Source organism: Heterodontus francisci, chromosome 22 (genome assembly GCF_036365525.1).
Source record: "Heterodontus francisci isolate sHetFra1 chromosome 22, sHetFra1.hap1, whole genome shotgun sequence".
NCBI lineage: Eukaryota > Metazoa > Chordata > Chondrichthyes > Heterodontiformes > Heterodontidae > Heterodontus > Heterodontus francisci.
The window spans coordinates 52,228,584-52,248,261 of NC_090392.1; the positions used below are offsets into that span (position 1 = coordinate 52,228,584).

A 19,678-nucleotide genomic window follows, 5' to 3' on the forward strand; every position below is an offset into this window, starting at 1 on the left:
TCTCTGCCCTATTTTACCTGACCTTTGTGCCTAGTGAATGTGTGATTTGGGGAGCAAAGGTCAGAGAAACTGATGATGTTATCTTGCCATGGGTGTGAAGGCTTTATCCTACATGCTCTGAGATTCCAGTTGGGAATGATGTGATCCCATTCACAGACATTAGGTATCAAATTTCACTTGTGCTTCGGTTCACTTAACTCGCCAGAGATGAAGCAGCCGGTGCCTGAATCGGTTCCGCAGCTTCCAGGGATTAAAGGTATCTGGAACTTTCCTAAGGATGTAGGAAATCTGATCCCAATCAGGCCCAGCCAAACTTATTCTCATGTGAAAAAAAAAGGCATGAAATGGAAACTGTGGGTCGGAATCTGTTACAGCAGCGTGTCCCATTCCAGTTTAACTCAGCCACTCAATGATTGGGCATTCTTCATCAGTAGATTTGAAGTTTCTGTGATTCCATAGTTCCATTAGATTGGTGCTTTTTGAGTTATTGTGACACCTGGTACCTAAAAGGCGTCCATGTTTCTGTGTCTATTTCACAAAACAATCCTTGTAGCACTATTGTGGCAATATAAACGGAAGGTGCTATGGGCTGAATGAGGGAGTGGGTTTATCTCACTTGTATGGATAAATACTGTGATTCATTCCAACCAGTTCGGATCTAATCTCTCTGCTTTTATGCTTTCTCTTTGTGTTATACAGACCTCTAGGCTCTTCCTGGTGACAAAATGCAAGTGGTCTCCCTCTAAAGTCAGCAGTTGGGATGGTCCTGTGGACTGCAGTATCATTGTTTGATTGTTATGGGGATTCACCCAGTGGACACGGGAGAGCCAATCTGTGGGCAATTGGTTCAAACCTACAGCCTGTTCCTCAAGCAATTCAGCTGAGCAGTTTTTTTTTGTGTAACTAAATACATGAAACTAACACTGTCACCAATATTTAATTTTAGTGTCAAAGAACATTGTATAAATTCAGTGTTGTCATTGCCAGGTGACTGTGCTGATGTTGGTTAGTATATCTTGGAATAATGAATAACCTGATTAATTAAAACACAGTATAAGTACTCCCAATAACAACAGCCTTAATTTATATAGCACCTTTAACATAATAAAATGTCCCAAGGTGCTTCATAGGGCGATAGTAGGGAAATTGGCCAAAAGCTTGGTCAAAAAGATGGGTTTTAAGGAGCATCTTAAAGGACAAAAGAGAGAAGTGGAAAGGTTTAGGGAGGGAATTCCAGATTTCAGGGCCTAAACAACTGAAAATGTTACCACCAATGGTGGAGCAATTTAAATTGGGGCTGCTCACGAGGCCAGAATAAGATGGGCGCAGATATCTTGGAGGGTTCTGGAGCTGGAGGAGATTAGAGATAGGGAGTGATGAGGCCATGGGGAGGATTTGAAAACAAGGATGAGAATTTTAAAATTGAGACATTGTTTAACTGGGAGTCATTGTAGGTCAGCGAGCACAGGGGTGATTGGTGAATGGGACTTGGTGTGTGTTAAGACATGGGTGGCAGAGTTTTGGATGACCTCAAGTTTACGGATGGTAGAATGAGTGAGACCAGTCAGGAGTGCACTGTAACAGTCAAGTCTAAAAGTAACAAAGGCATGGATGAAGATTTCTCTATGAATAACTCAGTATGGGCAAATCAATACAAGTAGTTCAGAAACAGTGTCAGTAATTGGTATATGTCATTCAGTATTAGTATCAGTAAAGAAACTCACTACCACTAAATCAGTGTAAATGATATGGTAAACACAACTTAGTGTCAGTCTCAGTACATATAACTCAGTGTAACTAACATGAGTTGCAGTATAAGTAGTTCAAAATCAGTAACTCAATGTCAGCAGTCAATATGAGTAATTGAGTGTATGTAACTCCGTGTAAGTTTAAGTAGCTCAGTATCAACACCTCAAATATGTAACTTAGTATAAGTAATTTATCATCAGGCTTAATGTATATTTCTCAGTGTCTTCAACCACTATCAATAAAACAGATTGGGGATGAAATTGGTCTTCAGCAGTATCACTGAATGGACAGTAATGAATCAGCAGCCTGGTTTACACCAATTCAATTTAGTCTTCCATAGAAAAATAAATTGAGCGGGTGTAAAACATGCAATCAATTGGCTAGCGTCTGTTTGGTGCTACCACAAAGACCAATTTTACCCCCTTTATCTGGTCATGTCTTTCATTGCTGCTTGTGGGACCTTGCTACAGGCAAATTGGCTGCCTACATTACTGTGTAATGAAGTAGTTGAATGCCTGAGAAGCATATTGGGACATCCTGAGGTCATGGAAGGCTCAGTAACTCAGTAATAGTAACTCAATACAATTAATCCAGTACAAACAACAGTACCAGTAACTCAGTAAAAGTAATTCAGTATAAGCAACTCCGTGGAAGTAACTTTACTCTGCACGGGAAATTTACAACAAATGTTGCAGATTTGGAGAGGGCTTATTGATAATGTTTACTAGTACTTATTATTTAAAGGATAGATATTTAGATGTAGGAGTCTGCAGAACATCCTGTTTTGTAATACTTTGCTCAAACAAGTGCCAAGGTGCAAGTCAGGTTCCTGTGGAATTGCTGGCCAGTCTAATCTCACAAATAATACATACAAATTTTACTGACATAACTGTGTACACTTGCGCACTGCATACGCTGACAGAAAGGCTGCCATGTGCTCACTCACACTGACATGCACGTACACTTACATTTCATATTGACACACTCAGACATTTGCACTGACATATGCACACTCAAACATATACACACATATGCTGCTGCATACATTTGCACTGATACACAGACACACACATACAGATGCACTTTCCAATTGACATACACATACACTCATGCACACATACGTGCTGGCGCACACTCATACTTAAGCACACACTTAGCAGCACTCATCTAATGACGCAGTCACACTGACACACAATTCACATTGATACATTTTCACATTGTTGCACACACAGTCTGACACACACACTGACTAACATCCATGCACACTCACATTAACACACACATGCAGATTCACACTGGTATGTGTACAAACAGGACCACTCACACTGATGTACATGGTGCACATATTCATTCTGACCCACTCACATTAGCATGTGCACACTTACACTGATATGCATAGACATTGACATATTCACTGAGATGGAACAGTAGGATTCTAAGAACTGTAGAGGAACAGAGCAACCTTGGAGTGTATGTCTACAGATCCCTGAAGGTAGCAGGATAGGTAGATAAGGAGATCAAGAAGGCATACGGGATACTTTCCTTTATTGGCTGATACCTAGAGTATAAGACCAGGAAGTTTATGCTAGAACTGAATAAAACACTAGTTAGATCAGCTGGAGTACTGCATACAGTTCTGTTCACAGCATTATAAGAAGGATGTGATCACACTAGAGAGGGTACAGAGGAGATTTACAAGGATGTTGCCAGGAGTGGAGATTTTAGCTATGAGGAAAGATTGGATAGGCTGGGTTTGCGTTCTTTGGAACAGAGGAGGCTGAGGGGAGATTTAATTGAGGTGTATAAAATTATGAGGGGCCTAGATAGAGTAGATAGGAAGGACATATTTCCCATAGCAGAGAGGTCAATAATCAGGGGGCATAGAATTAAAGTATTTGGTGGAAGGATTAGAGGGTAGTTGAAGAGAATTTTTTTTTTACCCAGAGGGTGGTGGGGCTCTGGAACTCACTGTCTGAAAGGATGGTAGAGGCAGAAACCCTCATCGCATTTTTAAAAAAACTAAATATGCATTTGCGATGTGGGCTATGGACCAAGAGCTGGAAGGTGGGATTAGACTGATAGCTCTTTTTGGCCAGCATGAACAAAATGGGTCTCCTCCTGTGCTGTCAATCTTTCTATGTTTCTATATATTGACAAATATACACTGGTACAAACACACTCACAGTAACATGCAGTCATACTCACCCATAAACTTAGACACCTTCACACTGGACTCACACTTACATTGACACATACACAGACTTAGACTGACACATATCAGAGGCACTGAAAAGGAACAAAGGCATTTTGGTTTTGCTTCTTTAAATTGTTTAATTCTTTAAAAAAAATTATAGTCTTCGGGTTAGAGAAAACCAGAATATTTTTGGTCAGGTCTAACAATAAGATTATTTTTGGTACAATTTGACTTTACACCGTAAATGAATAACAGAAAACATGAGAATGCTTTCAATTGTTTCAGAGGGAGTGTGGTTGCTTAAGAAATACTTGAGTGTTGACCAATCTTATTGTTGGGTTTTTGGGCTTTCTTATCAGTGGTTCAGTAAGGCCCAAGATTCCATGGAATCTCATTCCCTAAGCTCATTCATTTTGCTTTACCTCTACAAAGCAGCCAGGCACACTGCATTGTGGTTGTTAGCGTCGTACAAACAAATGTTTGAGCCCTCCTCACCGTGTGTTTGCAAAGTACCTCAGGTCTTTGTATCACTATTCCCTCTGCCTGTAACATGATCAAAATATCACCACAAATAAGGTAACTCTGCCCCAACACAAATCTTGCACAGCCACTTTATATTGTACATAATAACAGTTGTGTTGGAGTATAGGCAATTTCGGAGCTCTTGAGGTGTGTGCAGGCCTACCAATACTCCTGTACTATATCAGGATTATAATCAGACACCTATATATGCCATGGGATTCCTACTACTTTCACTCATGGAGACTGAGTAAAATCACAGACGCAATGGAGGATGGGACATCCCAGCATTCCTAGCAGTAGTGAAGACTCTATTAAAATTGTTGTGCTCGATACCGGGGGAGCTTTCCTTGTATTCTATGGAGGGCTGTATGATTCTACAATGCTGCGCTTCCATCAGGGAATCCATTCTTACAAGGAACATGGGCTCGAGACTGGACTACATTATTATAGCCGCAATGTGACTGTGGTTCGCTGCTCCAAGTGTGGTCTTTCCAATCTGTTAATTTTTTTAATGTCTGAAGGTGCAGGTTATTTTCTAATACTTTGCAGCTCTCCCCAGATATTTGATTCAAAAGCCCACCCATGGAATTCCTTATTTTCTCAAAATTTCCTTCCTTCTTTGCCTGAAGCCTTGATACGCTGGGATACTGTTCCACATGCATCAGAAGGCTATTCAAATACGATGGGGGGTGAGAAGTGTTAAGCCAAGCTAAACCCAATCCTGTCCTCCTTTGCCATTCACACACTTTAAAGCAGGAGTGAGCTGATAGCAGTGAATTTTCCCCTCCCTAGGGTGATGGGGTCAGCTGTGGAATCATCACCACCAAGGCTGCAATCAGCCTAACCAGGACAGACTGGGGTCAGTACTGGGACATCAGTGTTCTGTATGGCTCGGTTCAACCTTGGACAGTCCATTAACTAGTTGGGATATTACGGGTCGAGCCAGAGAATTCTCCTACGGTTACACCCCTCCTCCTCCTCAAATGTGCACTCATGTTAGTTGACACATTGCCGGCCATTTTTAACAAAGAGTCAGACAAACAGAAGGACCTGACAGAGGCCAGGAACCAATTCAGAGATGTGTAAAAATTAGGTGGGGAGCTTAAATATGCTTAGGTGATAGCTCAAACCAGCGAATTTTACAAATTATTGCACTTGATGTAGAGATCCATGCACTGGAGCACTGATTGAAATATTCGGCTTGGAGGTTTCTGGAGCCATTCGATGGCCCAGCTACCTTTTTGCTCAATTATGAGAAGAGCGGGTTGAGCACAAAATGGCAGCCATTACCTCTGTGACCGATATTCTAATTAACATTCCCAGTATGAGACTCTCTCGCAGGAGCATTAATTTGCAAAACCTACCTCTGTAATTCAGCCATCACCATCTTTCATGTGAGAAAATCCAATTTAGAACGGACAAACCTCCAATCGAAACACGTCTCCATTTTTTTATTTTCAGACAACGGGCAGTTTCCTTCTTAAGCTTCAGACCATACGTGTATCTATATATCTCTAGATAAATAACCACTCATATTTTATCTAATGAACATTTGTACGAAATGTTTTTAATACAACAAAATATCAGGCTACATTCATTCTCATTAAAACTTTATACCAGCAGCCACTGCCCTTCCACTTCCACTTCTCTTCAAACAGGATGGTTCTCGTGGAGCGGGCACTAACTAACGGCTTGTTCCAACGCATATTCGCTTCAGTATTGCGGTCCGCTATCAAAGCATCATCTCGGCGCACAGACGGTAACTTTCATAGGACGTGCAGGCAGCGGTTACCCTAGCCAATCAGAGGATGCGCAGCAGTATTTTCCAATATGGCTGCCCTGCGGCCTACGGGATCTGATGGGCAGATCCAGAATGCGTTGTGCTTGTGTTTTACAGAGTGCAAATATATTTGTTTTTAGTTCAGTCTGTTAGACGCATACTTGCAATTGAAAAAGATTGGCACATTCAGACAATAACCTTATAATATCCAACATTATTTTTTTTTGTTTATAAATACGATCACCAGAAGGCCAGGAAATGCTTAGAAACAAACAAAAACAAAATAATTCCCAATTATTTACAAAGTTAACATGGATTTTCCTGATGTCCAGCGACATGTCATAAATTAAATTTAAAACCTTTCTTTCTCAAATTTCAAAACTTGAATTTTTCCGTACAAGGCAAATCATTCTGTACAGCGCCGAGGGCGAGGAGAGTGGGCAGTCCCTCTGCCAGAGACCTCACCTACTGCCTGGTTCTTCTGTACGTTCCTGTCTTCAGTTCATCTCTTGTCCTGCAAAGCAAAAAAAAAACACATTGTACGTATTAAACATCAACAGAATCCAACACTACAGAATGATACTGAGGCTAAAAGAGGGCAGGTTGCATAGATGAGGTATGTATTTCCTTGAGTATAAAAGATGAAGGGGTGACATTATTGAGGTACTTAAGATGATTAAAGGATTTGATAGTTTCTCTCTATCTACCCTGTTTCCTCAAATGTGAAAGTCTAGAACAAGGGGGCATAACTTTAAAATTCAAGTTAGGATATCACGAAATACTTCTTCACACCAAGACTAGTGGGTATTTCAAAACTGAGGTTGATAGATTTTTGCTAACTAAGTGCATTAAGGATATGAAATCAAGGCGGGTAAGTTGAGTTAAGATACAGATCAACCATGATCTAATTGAATGATGAAATAGGCTCGAGGGGCTGAATGACTTACTCCTGTTCCTATGCACAACAGATTAAATGATTTCATGTAGCTCAGCTGCTCAAAAGTTTCCATTTTATCAATATCCCTATGGTCAATGCTTCTCTGAAAGCCCAGCGCCTGTTCTACCCAAGTTTCCAATTCCTATGTCCTCTACCTGCCCCTGCATCTTCATGGTTTTGAAATCAAGATGGATGCTAATGCCTGAGTGAGTGTGAATGAACATAGGAATAGGAGGAGACTATTCAGTCCTTAAGCCTGTTCCACTATTCAAAGAGATCATGGGTGATTTGTATCCTAACTTCATCCAATTCCCTTGGCTCCCCATCCCTTAATATCCTTGGTTGGCAAAAACTGATTGATTTCAGATTTAAAACTATGAATTGAGCTGGCATCTAATGCTTTTTGTGGGAGAAAGTTCCACACTTTGTGTGATGAATCATTTCCTAACTTCCCTCCTGAATGGTGTGGCTCTGATTTTAAGGTTATGTCCCCTTGTCCTAGACTCCTCCATCAGTGGAAAAGGTTTCTCTCTATCTACCCTATCAATGCTTTTCAATGTCCTAAAAATGTCAATAAAATCACCCCTTAACCTTCTATATTTCAGTAAATACAGTTTATGTAATCTCTCCTCATAATTTAATCTTGGTGCCTTGGTAATATTCTAATGAATCTGCACTGTACTCCTTCTAAGGCCCATGTATCCTTTCTAAGGTGCGATGTCTAGTACTGTACACAGTACTCCAGATGTGGTTTAACCAGGGCTTTTTATAACTGTAACAAAATGTCCTCCCCTCTATATTCTAGATATAAAAGCTAACATTCAATTAGTCTTTTTGATTATTTCTTGTGCCACTGTATTTTGGTGATCATAAATCTCTTGGGACCTCCACTGTTTGTAGCATTTCAATATTTATAAAATATTCAGATCTATCATTTTTTGGTTACATTTCCCTGCGTTGAAATCCATCTGCCAGACTTGTCCACTCAATCTATCAAAGTTTCTTCGTAATTTTTTGCTTCTGTCCTCATTAATAATCATATTGATCTTTGTATCATCATTAAACTTAGTTATATAACTCTCTCCTGTGTGATCTGTATCATTAATAAATATAGTGAATAGTTGAGGACACAGAGCAGGTCCTTGTGGGTCACCACCAGTCATTTCCTTCCAATTTGAGTACATACCCATTATCCCTATTCTGCCTTCTTCTGCCTAACCAATTTCATAACCAGGCCAATAATTTGCCTTCAAGTCCATGGGCTTTAATTAGTTAACAGTTTCTTATGTGGAACCTTATCAACTGCCTTCTGGAAGTTCATATAAATTACATCATAGACATTCTCCATCTATTACTTCAGTTTCTTCTTCAAAAAATAGAATTAGTTCATTAGACATGACCTAGCCTTCACAAATCCATGTTGCTGTCTTCAATCAGCTCAAATTCTCTAACTGTTCAGTCACTTTGTCCTTAATTATAGATTCCAATAATTTTCCCACAACAGATGTTAGACTAAGGGGCCTATATTTTTCTGGTTTCTCTCTCAGCTTTCTTAAATAATGGAGTTATATTTTCAATTTTCCAATCTAAAGGGACAAATTAAGAGAGCTTTGGAATATTATGGTTAAAGCTCCTGCAATTTCCTACCTACTTCCTTTCAAATCCTGCGATGGAAGCCATCAGGTCCTAGGGATTTGTCAGTTTTTTAGTACGTTTTATCTAATTCTTGTTTAACTTTATGGCATTTCAGTCTTTATTAGTTTCCCTGGAATATCAAAAACATTATCCTCTTCCTCTACTGTGAAGACTCACACAAATTGGGCCCAATTTTAACTCTCTCAAGCCTATTCACTTACACAGTGTTAAATTCAGGCAAATTAATTATCTGACAAGGTTGATTTATAGGATCAATGTTAATGGAAGAGTGGGTGTGAATGGAAGGATGGAGCTGAATGGAATGATGGGTTTTTTTTAATGGAAGGATGGGGCTGATAAGATTTACAAATTTGAAACAAATGTTTGAGTATATGTGATGTTCTGTCAGTGAATGAATTTGTGTGCGATTCAGTAAAATATTTTAAGAAAGAGCACTATAATTTCAATCAGGACAACAGTATAGGTACTATATGGGCAGGCTGACTCAATGGATAGCATTTGGGCCCCTTGTGTCTGAAGGTTGTGGGTTGTAGCCCTGTTCCAGGAACTTGAGCACATAATCTAGGCTGATACTTCAGTGCAGTACCGAAGGAGAACTGTGCTGAGAGAGGGGCCATCCTTTGAATGGCATGTTAAATTGAGGACCTGTCTACCTTTTCTGGTGGGTGTAAAAGGTCCTATGGTAATACTGAAGAGGAGCGAGGGAGTTCTCCTCAAGTACCCCTTAATCAAAACCACCAGAAACAGCTGAACTCATTAATTCATTGCTCTTTGTTGAGCCTTCCTGTGTGCAAAGTTGTTGCCTTGCTTGCCTACACGACAACAATGACTACACTTCAACAGTAATTCATTCCACTATGGGATGTTCTGGGGACTATATAAATGCAAGTTCTTTATTTTCTTGCAGTTGGCCTCAGTACTTAGGAATAGGTAAGGGTACATAAAATGCATCAGAATTCCTGCCTCTGGTTGCTATCTAATGAGGATTCACATGTGTGGATGTAAATTTAATAAAGGATTTGGTTCAGGTGTGCTTTTGCCACTGTCTGAATAACCTGTCAACAGCCCACCACCTAGGCCTCCCAGCTTCCCTTAATCCCACTGATTTTTCATGCAGATCTGGGTTGGACAGAGATGGAATGCTATTGAGTGATGCATTCCACTATTTCCCATTTCTGTGCCATTTTCTGGGAATGTAACAAGGGAGAGAGAGAGGAGGTGAGGGAATGAGATTATATAATAATGCAACCATTAATGTAACGTGGTCAATCTGTTTTTATTATATTGAAAAACCAGATGGAGAACACCAGCAAGGTTGAAAAGAATTGGACTTATGATGAGCTTACTCAAGAACCAGTGAGTGGGTGACACCAAGCTTGGCTTTCAAAATCTTCTGGATTGTAAGGAGGAATAAGGGAGGGAGGGAGTGTTAAAGGTCCTGATACAACAGTTCCAACAGTAGATGGTGTGATGACTTCTTGATTTGAACACAGTGAGGATGCAGGGAGGACGAAAACATGCCGCATGTTGCTTAGGAGTACAACACAGGAGAGGTCAGAGGATAACTGACCACAATATCAGTGAGACAGCGTGAAGAAAGGCTGTGACAGCGAGAGAGGTTGGCAAGTACAGATCGCAAGTTTTGTGATAACATGTTCAGGAGTCCTGCAATCTTGCCATCTTGTTCGTTCTCCGCACTCCCCGTTTCCCCTCTCTATCTTTCTTCAGTTCTGACGAAAGGTCATCAAGCTGAAACGTTAACTCTGTTTTTCTCTCCGCAGGTGCTGAGTATTTCTAGCATCTTCTGTTTGTACTTCAGATTTCCAGCATCTGCTGTATTTTGCTTTTTAATTCACTGTCACCTCTCTTCCAGAGATGCCCACCTTGAAGAAATTCTGCTCTTCTCTCCAACGGATATCTGTTTTATTCTCTTTTACCTTGTTCATATTCATTGCTTTCGGTTTCCCTTCCCGTGTTTGATCAGGTATCTACCAAAACTCACTTTCACAGCCACATCTCCTTCCTCAACAATGTCTGCTGCTCCGACTTATTCCACATGGATTCCAACTGAAATTCCACCCTTCATGTTTTGGATCCACCCACGATTACAGATATCTCCAAGATATTCAGAGCTCCTCAAGCTGCTGTTCACGCTGCATCCTGAGGTCCATGCTCAATGCCATACGCCGTCACATGCACACTCTCGCCCTCTCTTTTCAGCAGCACCGACTCACTATCTCAAATCTGTCTTGGTCCACAGTTCCATTTCATCCTTTGCTTCATCTGGTGCTTTAACAAAACACTTTTTTCTTCCTTTCAGGTGTCACGGATTGCAAGCTTCAACAGCTTATGGATTCTAATGCCCCTCTGAAACATTCTTTCCGTTCACTTTTCTCTGATCCCACCCTCATTCTAATTTCCCCCTGCTGTGTTTTCACCATGCTCGCCAACCTTTTCCTCTCTGACCCTAAATGATCATTCCTCAGCAAAGGCCTCAGCTTCATCCCCACCTCAATGAATTTCAAGCTCAGCACGGAGCTCTTCTTCTGTCACCTTTGCCTGCACACCCACTTCTTCGGCCAGGAGTCTTCCGCCCCATACAGGGGACCTTTTCCCGTATCTTCAGAATTGTTGTCCCACCTGGATCCCTCTGGCCTCTTCCTCTGGCCTTATACCCTCTCAAGATCTTTTCATTGCGAACTGCCGGTGTGACATCGGACATCTCAATTTCTATGTTTTCCTCATTCATTCTAACCTATCTCCCCGTGAGCCTGCAGCACTCCATTCTCTCAGGTTTAACCCTAACATTATTAAACCCGCTGTAAAGGGTAGTGCAGTGGCTTTTTGACGAAGCGACCTCTACCTAGCAAAGGCCAAACGGCAACTCTCTGACACTTCCTCCTACCCTCCCCTAGACAAAACCTCACCACTGTATATCAAGCTGTCGTTTCCAAGACTGTCACTAACCATATCTTCTCTGAAGATCTTCCCTCCATGGCCTCCAACCTCATAGTCCCCCAACCCAACACAGCCTCCTTCTACCTCCTCCCCAAGAGCTTCAAACAGGATTGCCCTGGTAGCCTGTTCATTTCAGCCTCTTCTTGGTCCCACAGAACTAACTTCTTCCTATCTTAGCTCTATTTCTTTCTCCCCTTGTCCAGTCTTTTCTCAACTATATCCATAACTCTTCCAATACCCTCCACGATTTTAAGTTTCCAGTTTCCTGGCCCTAACTGTTTTCTTTTCACCATGGATGGCCAATCCCTGTACACCTCCATCACCCACCAGGAGGGCCTGAGGGCTCCATGCATTTTCATTGAACAGAGGCCCAATCAGTCCCTATCCGCCACAACCTTCCTCCGCCTGGCTGAACTCATTCTCACAGTGAACAACTTCTCCTTTGACTCCGACCCCTTCCTCCAAATAAAAGATGTTGCTATGGGAAACTGTATGGCTCCTAACTATGCCTGCCTTTTTGTGGGATATGTGAACCATTCTTTTAGCTGAAATGTTTACTCCCGCCACCGATAAACGGCATCGCAATCTTCCATGTGGCGGCTCATTTACATAGTTGGGGCAGACTGCCGCCACCCCCCCCCCCCACCCCTCTACCGATGACGTGGAGGGGGCGAGCGGTCCATCCCCAGCAATGGCATCAGCTGCCTGTGCGCAGGCGCTGACACCAATTTTAAAGGGCTTCGAGCCCTCCTGTTCAATTTAAATATTTAGAGACAATGAATTAAAAAATTAAAAACATTTATTTTGCCCCTCTCCCACCCTCCCAATAACCACAGGGTGAATTACTTGCCCTCTTCCACCCCCCCAAAACACTTACCTCGTCCACCTGACCTTCACCACCCCCACCCCCCCAAAGTGCATAAACTTTAAACTATAATCCTTCCCACCATCCCCTACACCAATGATATTACTTGGACCTGCTCCCCCCACCCCCCGCACTGAGAAACTTATCTCCTCCCCACCAGTGTTCCGCCTCAGTTCCACGGACGAGGATCTGAAGGCACGGGTGTGCCGGCCAGCAGCATGAAGTCGCACCAGGATGGACAGCGGGAACGTAAATGTAATGAATTCATGGATTTTAATTTATTTCAATATTTGAATGGCAGTCCCGTCGCCGAACGGCAGGGGGCCGCCACGAGGCCTTGCTGCCGCCGGCAATATCAGGCCAGGCCCTCCTGGTGTCGGAGTGCGTGGTGGCCCTCTCCCAGAGGCATTTTCCAGCACCTCCCCGCCACAGCCCCTGACGTTGGGGTGGGTAAAATTCAGCCCTTTGTTTCAGTCCTACTCAGGTCCCCTCCCTCACTTGTCCTCCGGTACATTGATGACATTATCATTGCCATTTTCTGCTCTCTTCTCGTTAACTTTACTTCCAAGTTCCACTCTTCCCTCGCCTTCACAAGGTCCTTCTTTGACTCTTCCCTTTCCTTTCTTGACTTCTCGATCTCCATTTCTTTAGATACACTATCGACCAAGATCCACTGACTCCCACAGCTATCGTGACTACACTTCCTAGGATAGCAGCAGCAGAGGAGGCCATTCGTCACATCAAATCCGTGCAATAGTTACAGCACAAGAGGGCATTCGGCCTATCAAATTCGTGTCGGCTCACTGCAAGAGCAATTTAGCTAGTCCCACTCCTCCGCCCTTTTCCTATAGCCTTACAATTTTTTTTCTCTTCATGCTTATTCAATTCCCTTTTGAAAGCCACAACTGAATCTGCCTCCACCAGCCTCTCAGGCAATATGATAAGAATTAAGAAATAGGAGCAGGAGTAGACACTACAGCCTATTATAGACTGCTCTGCCATTCAATATGATCATGTTTGATCTTTGGCTTCAACTCTACTTTCCCGCCACTCCTCATATCCCTCGATTCCCTAAGAGACCAAAAATCTGTCTATCCCAGCCTTAAATATATTCAATGATGGAGCATCAACAACCCTCTGGAGTAAAGAATTCCAAAGATTCACAACTCAGTGAAAACAATTCTCCTCATCTCAGCCCTAAATGATTGTCCTCTTATCTTGAGACTGTGCCCCCTCTTTTTAGATTACCCGACCAGCGGAAACAATCTCTCAGGGTCTACCCTGTCAAACTCCTTCAGAATCTGGAGATCGCCTCTCATTCTTCTAAACTCCAGAGAATCCAGGCCCAATTTACTTGGTCTCTCATCATAGGACAACCCTCACATGCCAGGAGCCAATCTAGTGAACCTTTGCTGTACTGCCTCCAATGCAAGTATATTCTTCCTTAAATTTGGAGACCAAAATTGCACACAAGTCTCACCAAAGCCCTGTGCAACTGTAACAAGACTTCTTTACTCTTGTACTCCAATCCCCTTGCAATAAAGGCCAACATACCATTTGCCTTCCTAATTGCTTGCTGTACTTGCATGCTAACCTTCTGTGTTCCTTGTACGAGCACACCCAAGTCTCTCTGAACATCAACATTTACAAGTTTCACATCTTTTATAAAATATTCTATTCTTGTGACAAAAGTGAATAACCTTACACTTCCCCACATTATACTCCATCTACCGCCTTGTTGCCCACTCACTTAACCTGTCTATATCTCTTTGCAGCCTCTCTATGCCCTCTTAACAGCTTGCATTTCCACTTTCCTTTGTATCATCAGCAAACCTAGATACATTATTCTGTCTCTTCATCCAAGTCATTAATATAGATTGTAAATCTGCCAACCGGATCCTCCCCCTCCGACTCCAAGTTTGTCTCCAGCCGTGAGGAGCTGTGCTTAACCCTGACACTGGGTAGACAACGGAGCTCCCAGTCGTGGCTGCAGAGAACAGTAGCTATCCCCCTGACTATACTATCTCCTATCACTACCACATTTGTTTTTGCTCCCCCCATTTGAATGGGATCCTGCACCATGGTGGCATGGTTTGCTCATCCACCCTACTGTATGCTTGCATTCATACAGGTAGCAAGCACCTCACACCTGTGGTCAAAGTCAAAGGCAGAGGCTCCTGCATCACTAAATGCTGGATCCACGTACCTCACCGACTTACAGTCACATCCTCCTGTCCCTGACTATTTACCAATTCTAAAGTTCTACTTAACCAAGGAGTGCGACTGCCCCTGGAATAAAGTGTCCAGATAACTACCCCCTTCCTCATGCTCCGCAATGTCTGCAACTCAGAATCCAGCTCAGCAATTCGGAGCTGAAGTTGCTGCAGCTGCAGATACTTACCGCAATCCAGATTCTAACCACTTGCTGCGTAAAAAAGGTTTTCCTCATGTTTTCTTTGGTTCTTTTCCCAATCATCTTATATCTGTATCCTCTGGATCTCAACTCTTCTGACAATGGCAACAATTTCTCTCTATCCACTCTGTCCCAACCCCACATGATTCTGAACACCTCATTCCAATCTCCTCTCAACCTTCTCTTTTCTAAGGAAAGCAACACCAGCTTCTCTAATCTATCCATGTAACTAAAGTCCCTCATCCCTGGAACAATTCTCATAAATCTTTTCTGCACCCTTTCCAAAGCCTTCACATCCTAAGTGTGGTGTGGTGCCCTAAATAGACACGATACTCCAGTTGAGGCTGAACCAGTGTTTCATAAAGGTTCATCATAATTTCCTTGCTTTTGTAATCTATGCCTCTATTTATGCCTCTAAGGAGGATTGGAAGATTATGTCTAGTATCTCCACAATTTCCACCCTTACTTCCCTCAGCATCCTCGGATGCATCTCATCTAGCCCTCGTGACTTAGCAACTTTAAGTACAGCCAGCCTTTCTAATTTATCTTTATCAATTTTTAGCCCTTCCAGTATCTCAACTACCTCCTCGTTGACTATTTAAAAACAAGAAATGCTGGAAATACTCAGTAGGCCTGGCAGCATCTGTGGACAGAGAAGCAGAGTTAACGTTTCAGGTAAGTGACCCTTCATCAGAACTGGCAAATATTAGAAATGTAAAAGGTTTTAAGCAAATAAAGCGGGGGGTGGGGCAAGAGATAACAAAAGAGAAGGTGTTGATAGGACAAGGTCACAGAATAACTGACCAGAAGGTCATGGAACAAAGGCAAATGGTATGTTAATGGTGTGCTGAAAGACAAAACGTTCGTATGGAGAGGGTGAGAATACACTGTAAAGCACAAAGCACTCCAAGCACAAACGTTAAAAAAAAAACAGAAACAGTGGGTAGGCACAGTAGAAACAAACTAAACAAATGAAAAAAAACCTAATATAACCAAATAAAATGTAAAAAAATAACTAAACATAAAAAAGGGGGGCGCCGTCTGAAAGTATTGAACTCAATGTTCAGTCCGGCAGGTTGTAGTGTGCTTAATTGGTAAATAAGATGCTGTTCCTTGAGCTTACATTGATGTTTGCTGAAACACTGCAGCAATCCCAGGACAGAGATGTGAGCATGAGAGTGCGGGGGGGGGGAGGCCTTGAAGTGGCCATCAACTGGAAGCTCGGGGTCATGCTTACTGACTGAATGGAGGTGTTCCGCAAAGTGGTCACCCAATCTGCGTTTGTTCTCCCCAGTGTAGAGGAGACCGCATTGTGAACGGTGAATACAGTATACTAAATTGTATGAAGTACAAGTAAATTGCTGCTTCACCTGAAAGGAGTGTTTGGGGCCTTGGATAGTGAGGAGAGAGGAGGTAAATGGGCAGGTATTACACCTCCTGCGATTGCACGGGAAGGTGCCTTGGGAAGGGGAACGAGATGGTGGGGGTAATGGAGGAGTGGACCAGGGTGTCACAGAGGGAACGATCCCTTTGGAAGGGAGAGGAAAATGCATTTGGTATTTTTAATGTTTGTGCTTGGAGTGCTTTGTGCGTTACACTCTATTCACACCCTCTCTGTACTAACGCATTGTCTTTCAGCACACCACTAATATACCATTTGCCTTTGTTCCATGACCTTCTGGTCAGTTATTCTCTGTGACCCTCTGTCCTATCAAACCTTCTCTTTTGTTATCTCTTGCCCCACCCCCCGCTTTATTTGCTTAAAACCTTTTACATTTCTAATATCTGCCAGTTCTGATAAAGGGTCACTGACCTGAAACGTTAACTCTGCTTCTCTCTCCACAGATGCTGCCAGGCCTACTGAGTATTTCCAACATTTCTTGTTTTTAATTCTTGAGCAGCATTTCCTTCCTTGGTAAAGACAGATGAAAAGTACTTATTTAATACCTTAGCCATGCCTTCTCATCTCCATGCATGGATCTCCTTTTTGGTCCCTAATTGTTCCCACCCCTCCACTTACTACACTTTAACTTTTTTGTTTATATGTCTATGGAAGACTTTTGGATTCCCTTTTATGTTAGCTGCCATTGTCTTGTCATACTTTCTCTTTGCCTCTATTATTTCCTATTTCACTTCCCCTCTGAACTTACTATATTCAGCCTAATTCTCACTTGCAGTATTAACCTGACATCTGTCATACATACCCTTTTTCTGCTTCATCTTACTCTCTATCTCTTTCATCATCCAGGAAGCTCAGGCTTTGTTTGCCTTACCTTTCTCCCTTGTGGGAATGTACCTCAACTGTACCCAAATCATCTCCTCTTTAAAGGCAGACCATTATTCGGATACAGTTTTGCCTGCCAATCTTTCACTTTCATTTACCTGGGACAGTAGCGCAGTGGTTAGCACCGCAGCCTCACAGCTCCAGTGACCTGGGTTCAATTCTGGGTGCTGCCTGTGTGGAGTTTGCAAGTTCTCCCTGTGTCTGTGTGGGTTTCCTCTGGGTGCTCCGGTTTCCTCCCGCATGCCAAAGACTTGCAGGTTGATAGGTAAATTGGCCATTATCAATTGCCCCTAGTATAGGTAGGTTGTCGGGAAATATAGGGACAGGTGGGGATGAGGTAGGAATATGGAATTAGTGTAGGATTAGTATAAATGGGTGGTTGATGGTCGGCACAGACTCGGTGGGCCGAAGGGCCTGTTTCAGTGCTGTATCTCTAAAAAAAAATGCGTTCTCACTCCACTGAAATTGGTCCTCCTCCAGTTAAGTATTTTTACTCTAGTTTGCTCCTTGTCCTTTTCTACAGCTAATCTAAACCTTATGATACGATGATCGCTGCTCTCTAAATGTTCCCCGACTGACACTTGATCCACTTGTCCCACCTCATTCCACAGAACTGGATCCAGCAATGCTTCTTTCCTTGTCGGGCTGGAACATACTGATATAGAAAATTCTTCTGAACACACTTCAGAAACTCTTCTCCCTCTCTGCACTTTACACTAATTATCCTAATATAGACTAAGATAGTAATAAAGTCCCCCAGTATTACTATATAGTTTTTGCACCTCTCTGTGATTTCCCTGTAAATTTGCACCTCTGTATCTTTCCCACTAGAATATATGCAGTAGTGTAATGGCACCTTTACTGTTTCTTAACTTTAATCAAATAGATTCTGTCCTTGACCCCTCTAGGACATCCTCTCTCTCCAGCACCATAATATTCTCCTTGATCAATACTTCCACCTTTCTTCTGTTCTTTCCTTCCTTATTTTTTGTGAACATCTTGTATCCAGGAATATTTAGTACCCGGTCCTACCCTTTTTTGAGCCAAGTCTCCGTTATCGCCACAACATCGTATTCCAGCATGCAGATCACCCCAACCTTACTTACCAGGCTTTGTCCATTTACATACATGCACTTTAAATCTGAATTTGATCTTACCATATTGACTGTTAGTCTGACCCCACATAGTACCTTACTGTTTCTTTCTGTCTCTCCCAATCCTTTGCTGCACCTTGTTTCTCCTTTCTAATGCTACATCCTGGATCACAACCCCGTCAAAAATTATTTTATACCCTTTCCCACAGCATTAGCAAACCTCCCTGTGAGGACATTGGGCCCGACCCTGTTGAGGTGCTACCTATCCGGTCTGTACAGGTCCCATCTCCTCCAGACCCAATGTCCCAGGAATCTAAAGCCTTCCCTCCTGCACCATCTCTCCAGCCACGGCATTCATCTGCTTTATCCTCCTATTTCTATACTCACTAGCGTGTGGCACCAGGAGTAACCCGGAGATTATTACCTTTCAGGTCCCGCCTTTGAGTCTTTTTCCTAGCTCCCTAAAATCTTCCTTGAAGGACCTTATCCCACTTTTTACATATGTTGTTCGTAACGATATAGGACTCAACCTCTGGCTATTTACCCTCACCCCTCAGAATGTTCTGCAACTGCTCAGTGATATCTCCCATGCTGCTTCCTGTAAGGACGCTATTCCATTCTCTCAGTTTCACCATCTCCGTGATGATCCTTCCAGACCAGTGCTTCCGATATGTCTTCCTTTTCCTCAACTGAGGATTCCCCTCCACTGTCGTTGACAGGGCAGTCGAACATGGAACCCTCCCTCCCAGAACCATGATAGGTTTTCCCTTATCCTCAACTCCCATCCCACTAGCTTCCACAATTAATGGATCACCCTGCGCCATTTCTGCCACCACCAAACACATCTTCCCCTCCTCTTTTTGCATTCTGAAGAAGTCATTCTCTCTGTGATACCCTGGTGCAATTCTCTTTTCCTTCCCACGGCACCTTCCTGTGCAAGCGCTGGAGATACCCCATGGTCCAGGGAACCAGACATCCTTCCAGGTGAAACAGCAATTTACTTTTGCTTCTATTATTTTATACTTCTAGTATTTACTGCTCACAAAAAGGCCCCATCTACACTGGGGAGATCAAACACAAATTGGAAGCACAGGCTTCCATTCAGTCTGCAAGTATGACCCTAACTTCCATTTTTATTCTCCACCCCACTTCTACTCTGACCTCTCTCTTTCCTTGGTCTCCTATACTGTTTCAATGAAATTTAACATAAGCTCGAGGAACAGTAC

General features: G+C 42.6%; 1 protein-coding gene across 5 annotated transcripts in view; it reads right to left on the minus strand.

Annotated features, from left to right (window-relative positions):
- Positions 1-4,141: 4,141 nt before the first annotated feature.
- The window catches only part of robo3 (roundabout, axon guidance receptor, homolog 3 (Drosophila)), a 514,962-nt gene continuing 499,425 nt past the window's right edge, over positions 4,142-19,678 (minus strand). For all 5 annotated transcript variants that reach the window (XM_068053853.1, XM_068053848.1, XM_068053850.1 and 2 more), the window contains one exon: positions 4,142-6,759. In XM_068053853.1, coding sequence (XP_067909954.1) covers positions 6,748-6,759 — 12 coding nt within the window. In that variant the 3' untranslated portion in view covers positions 4,142-6,747. The remainder of the gene's footprint in view (positions 6,760-19,678) is intronic.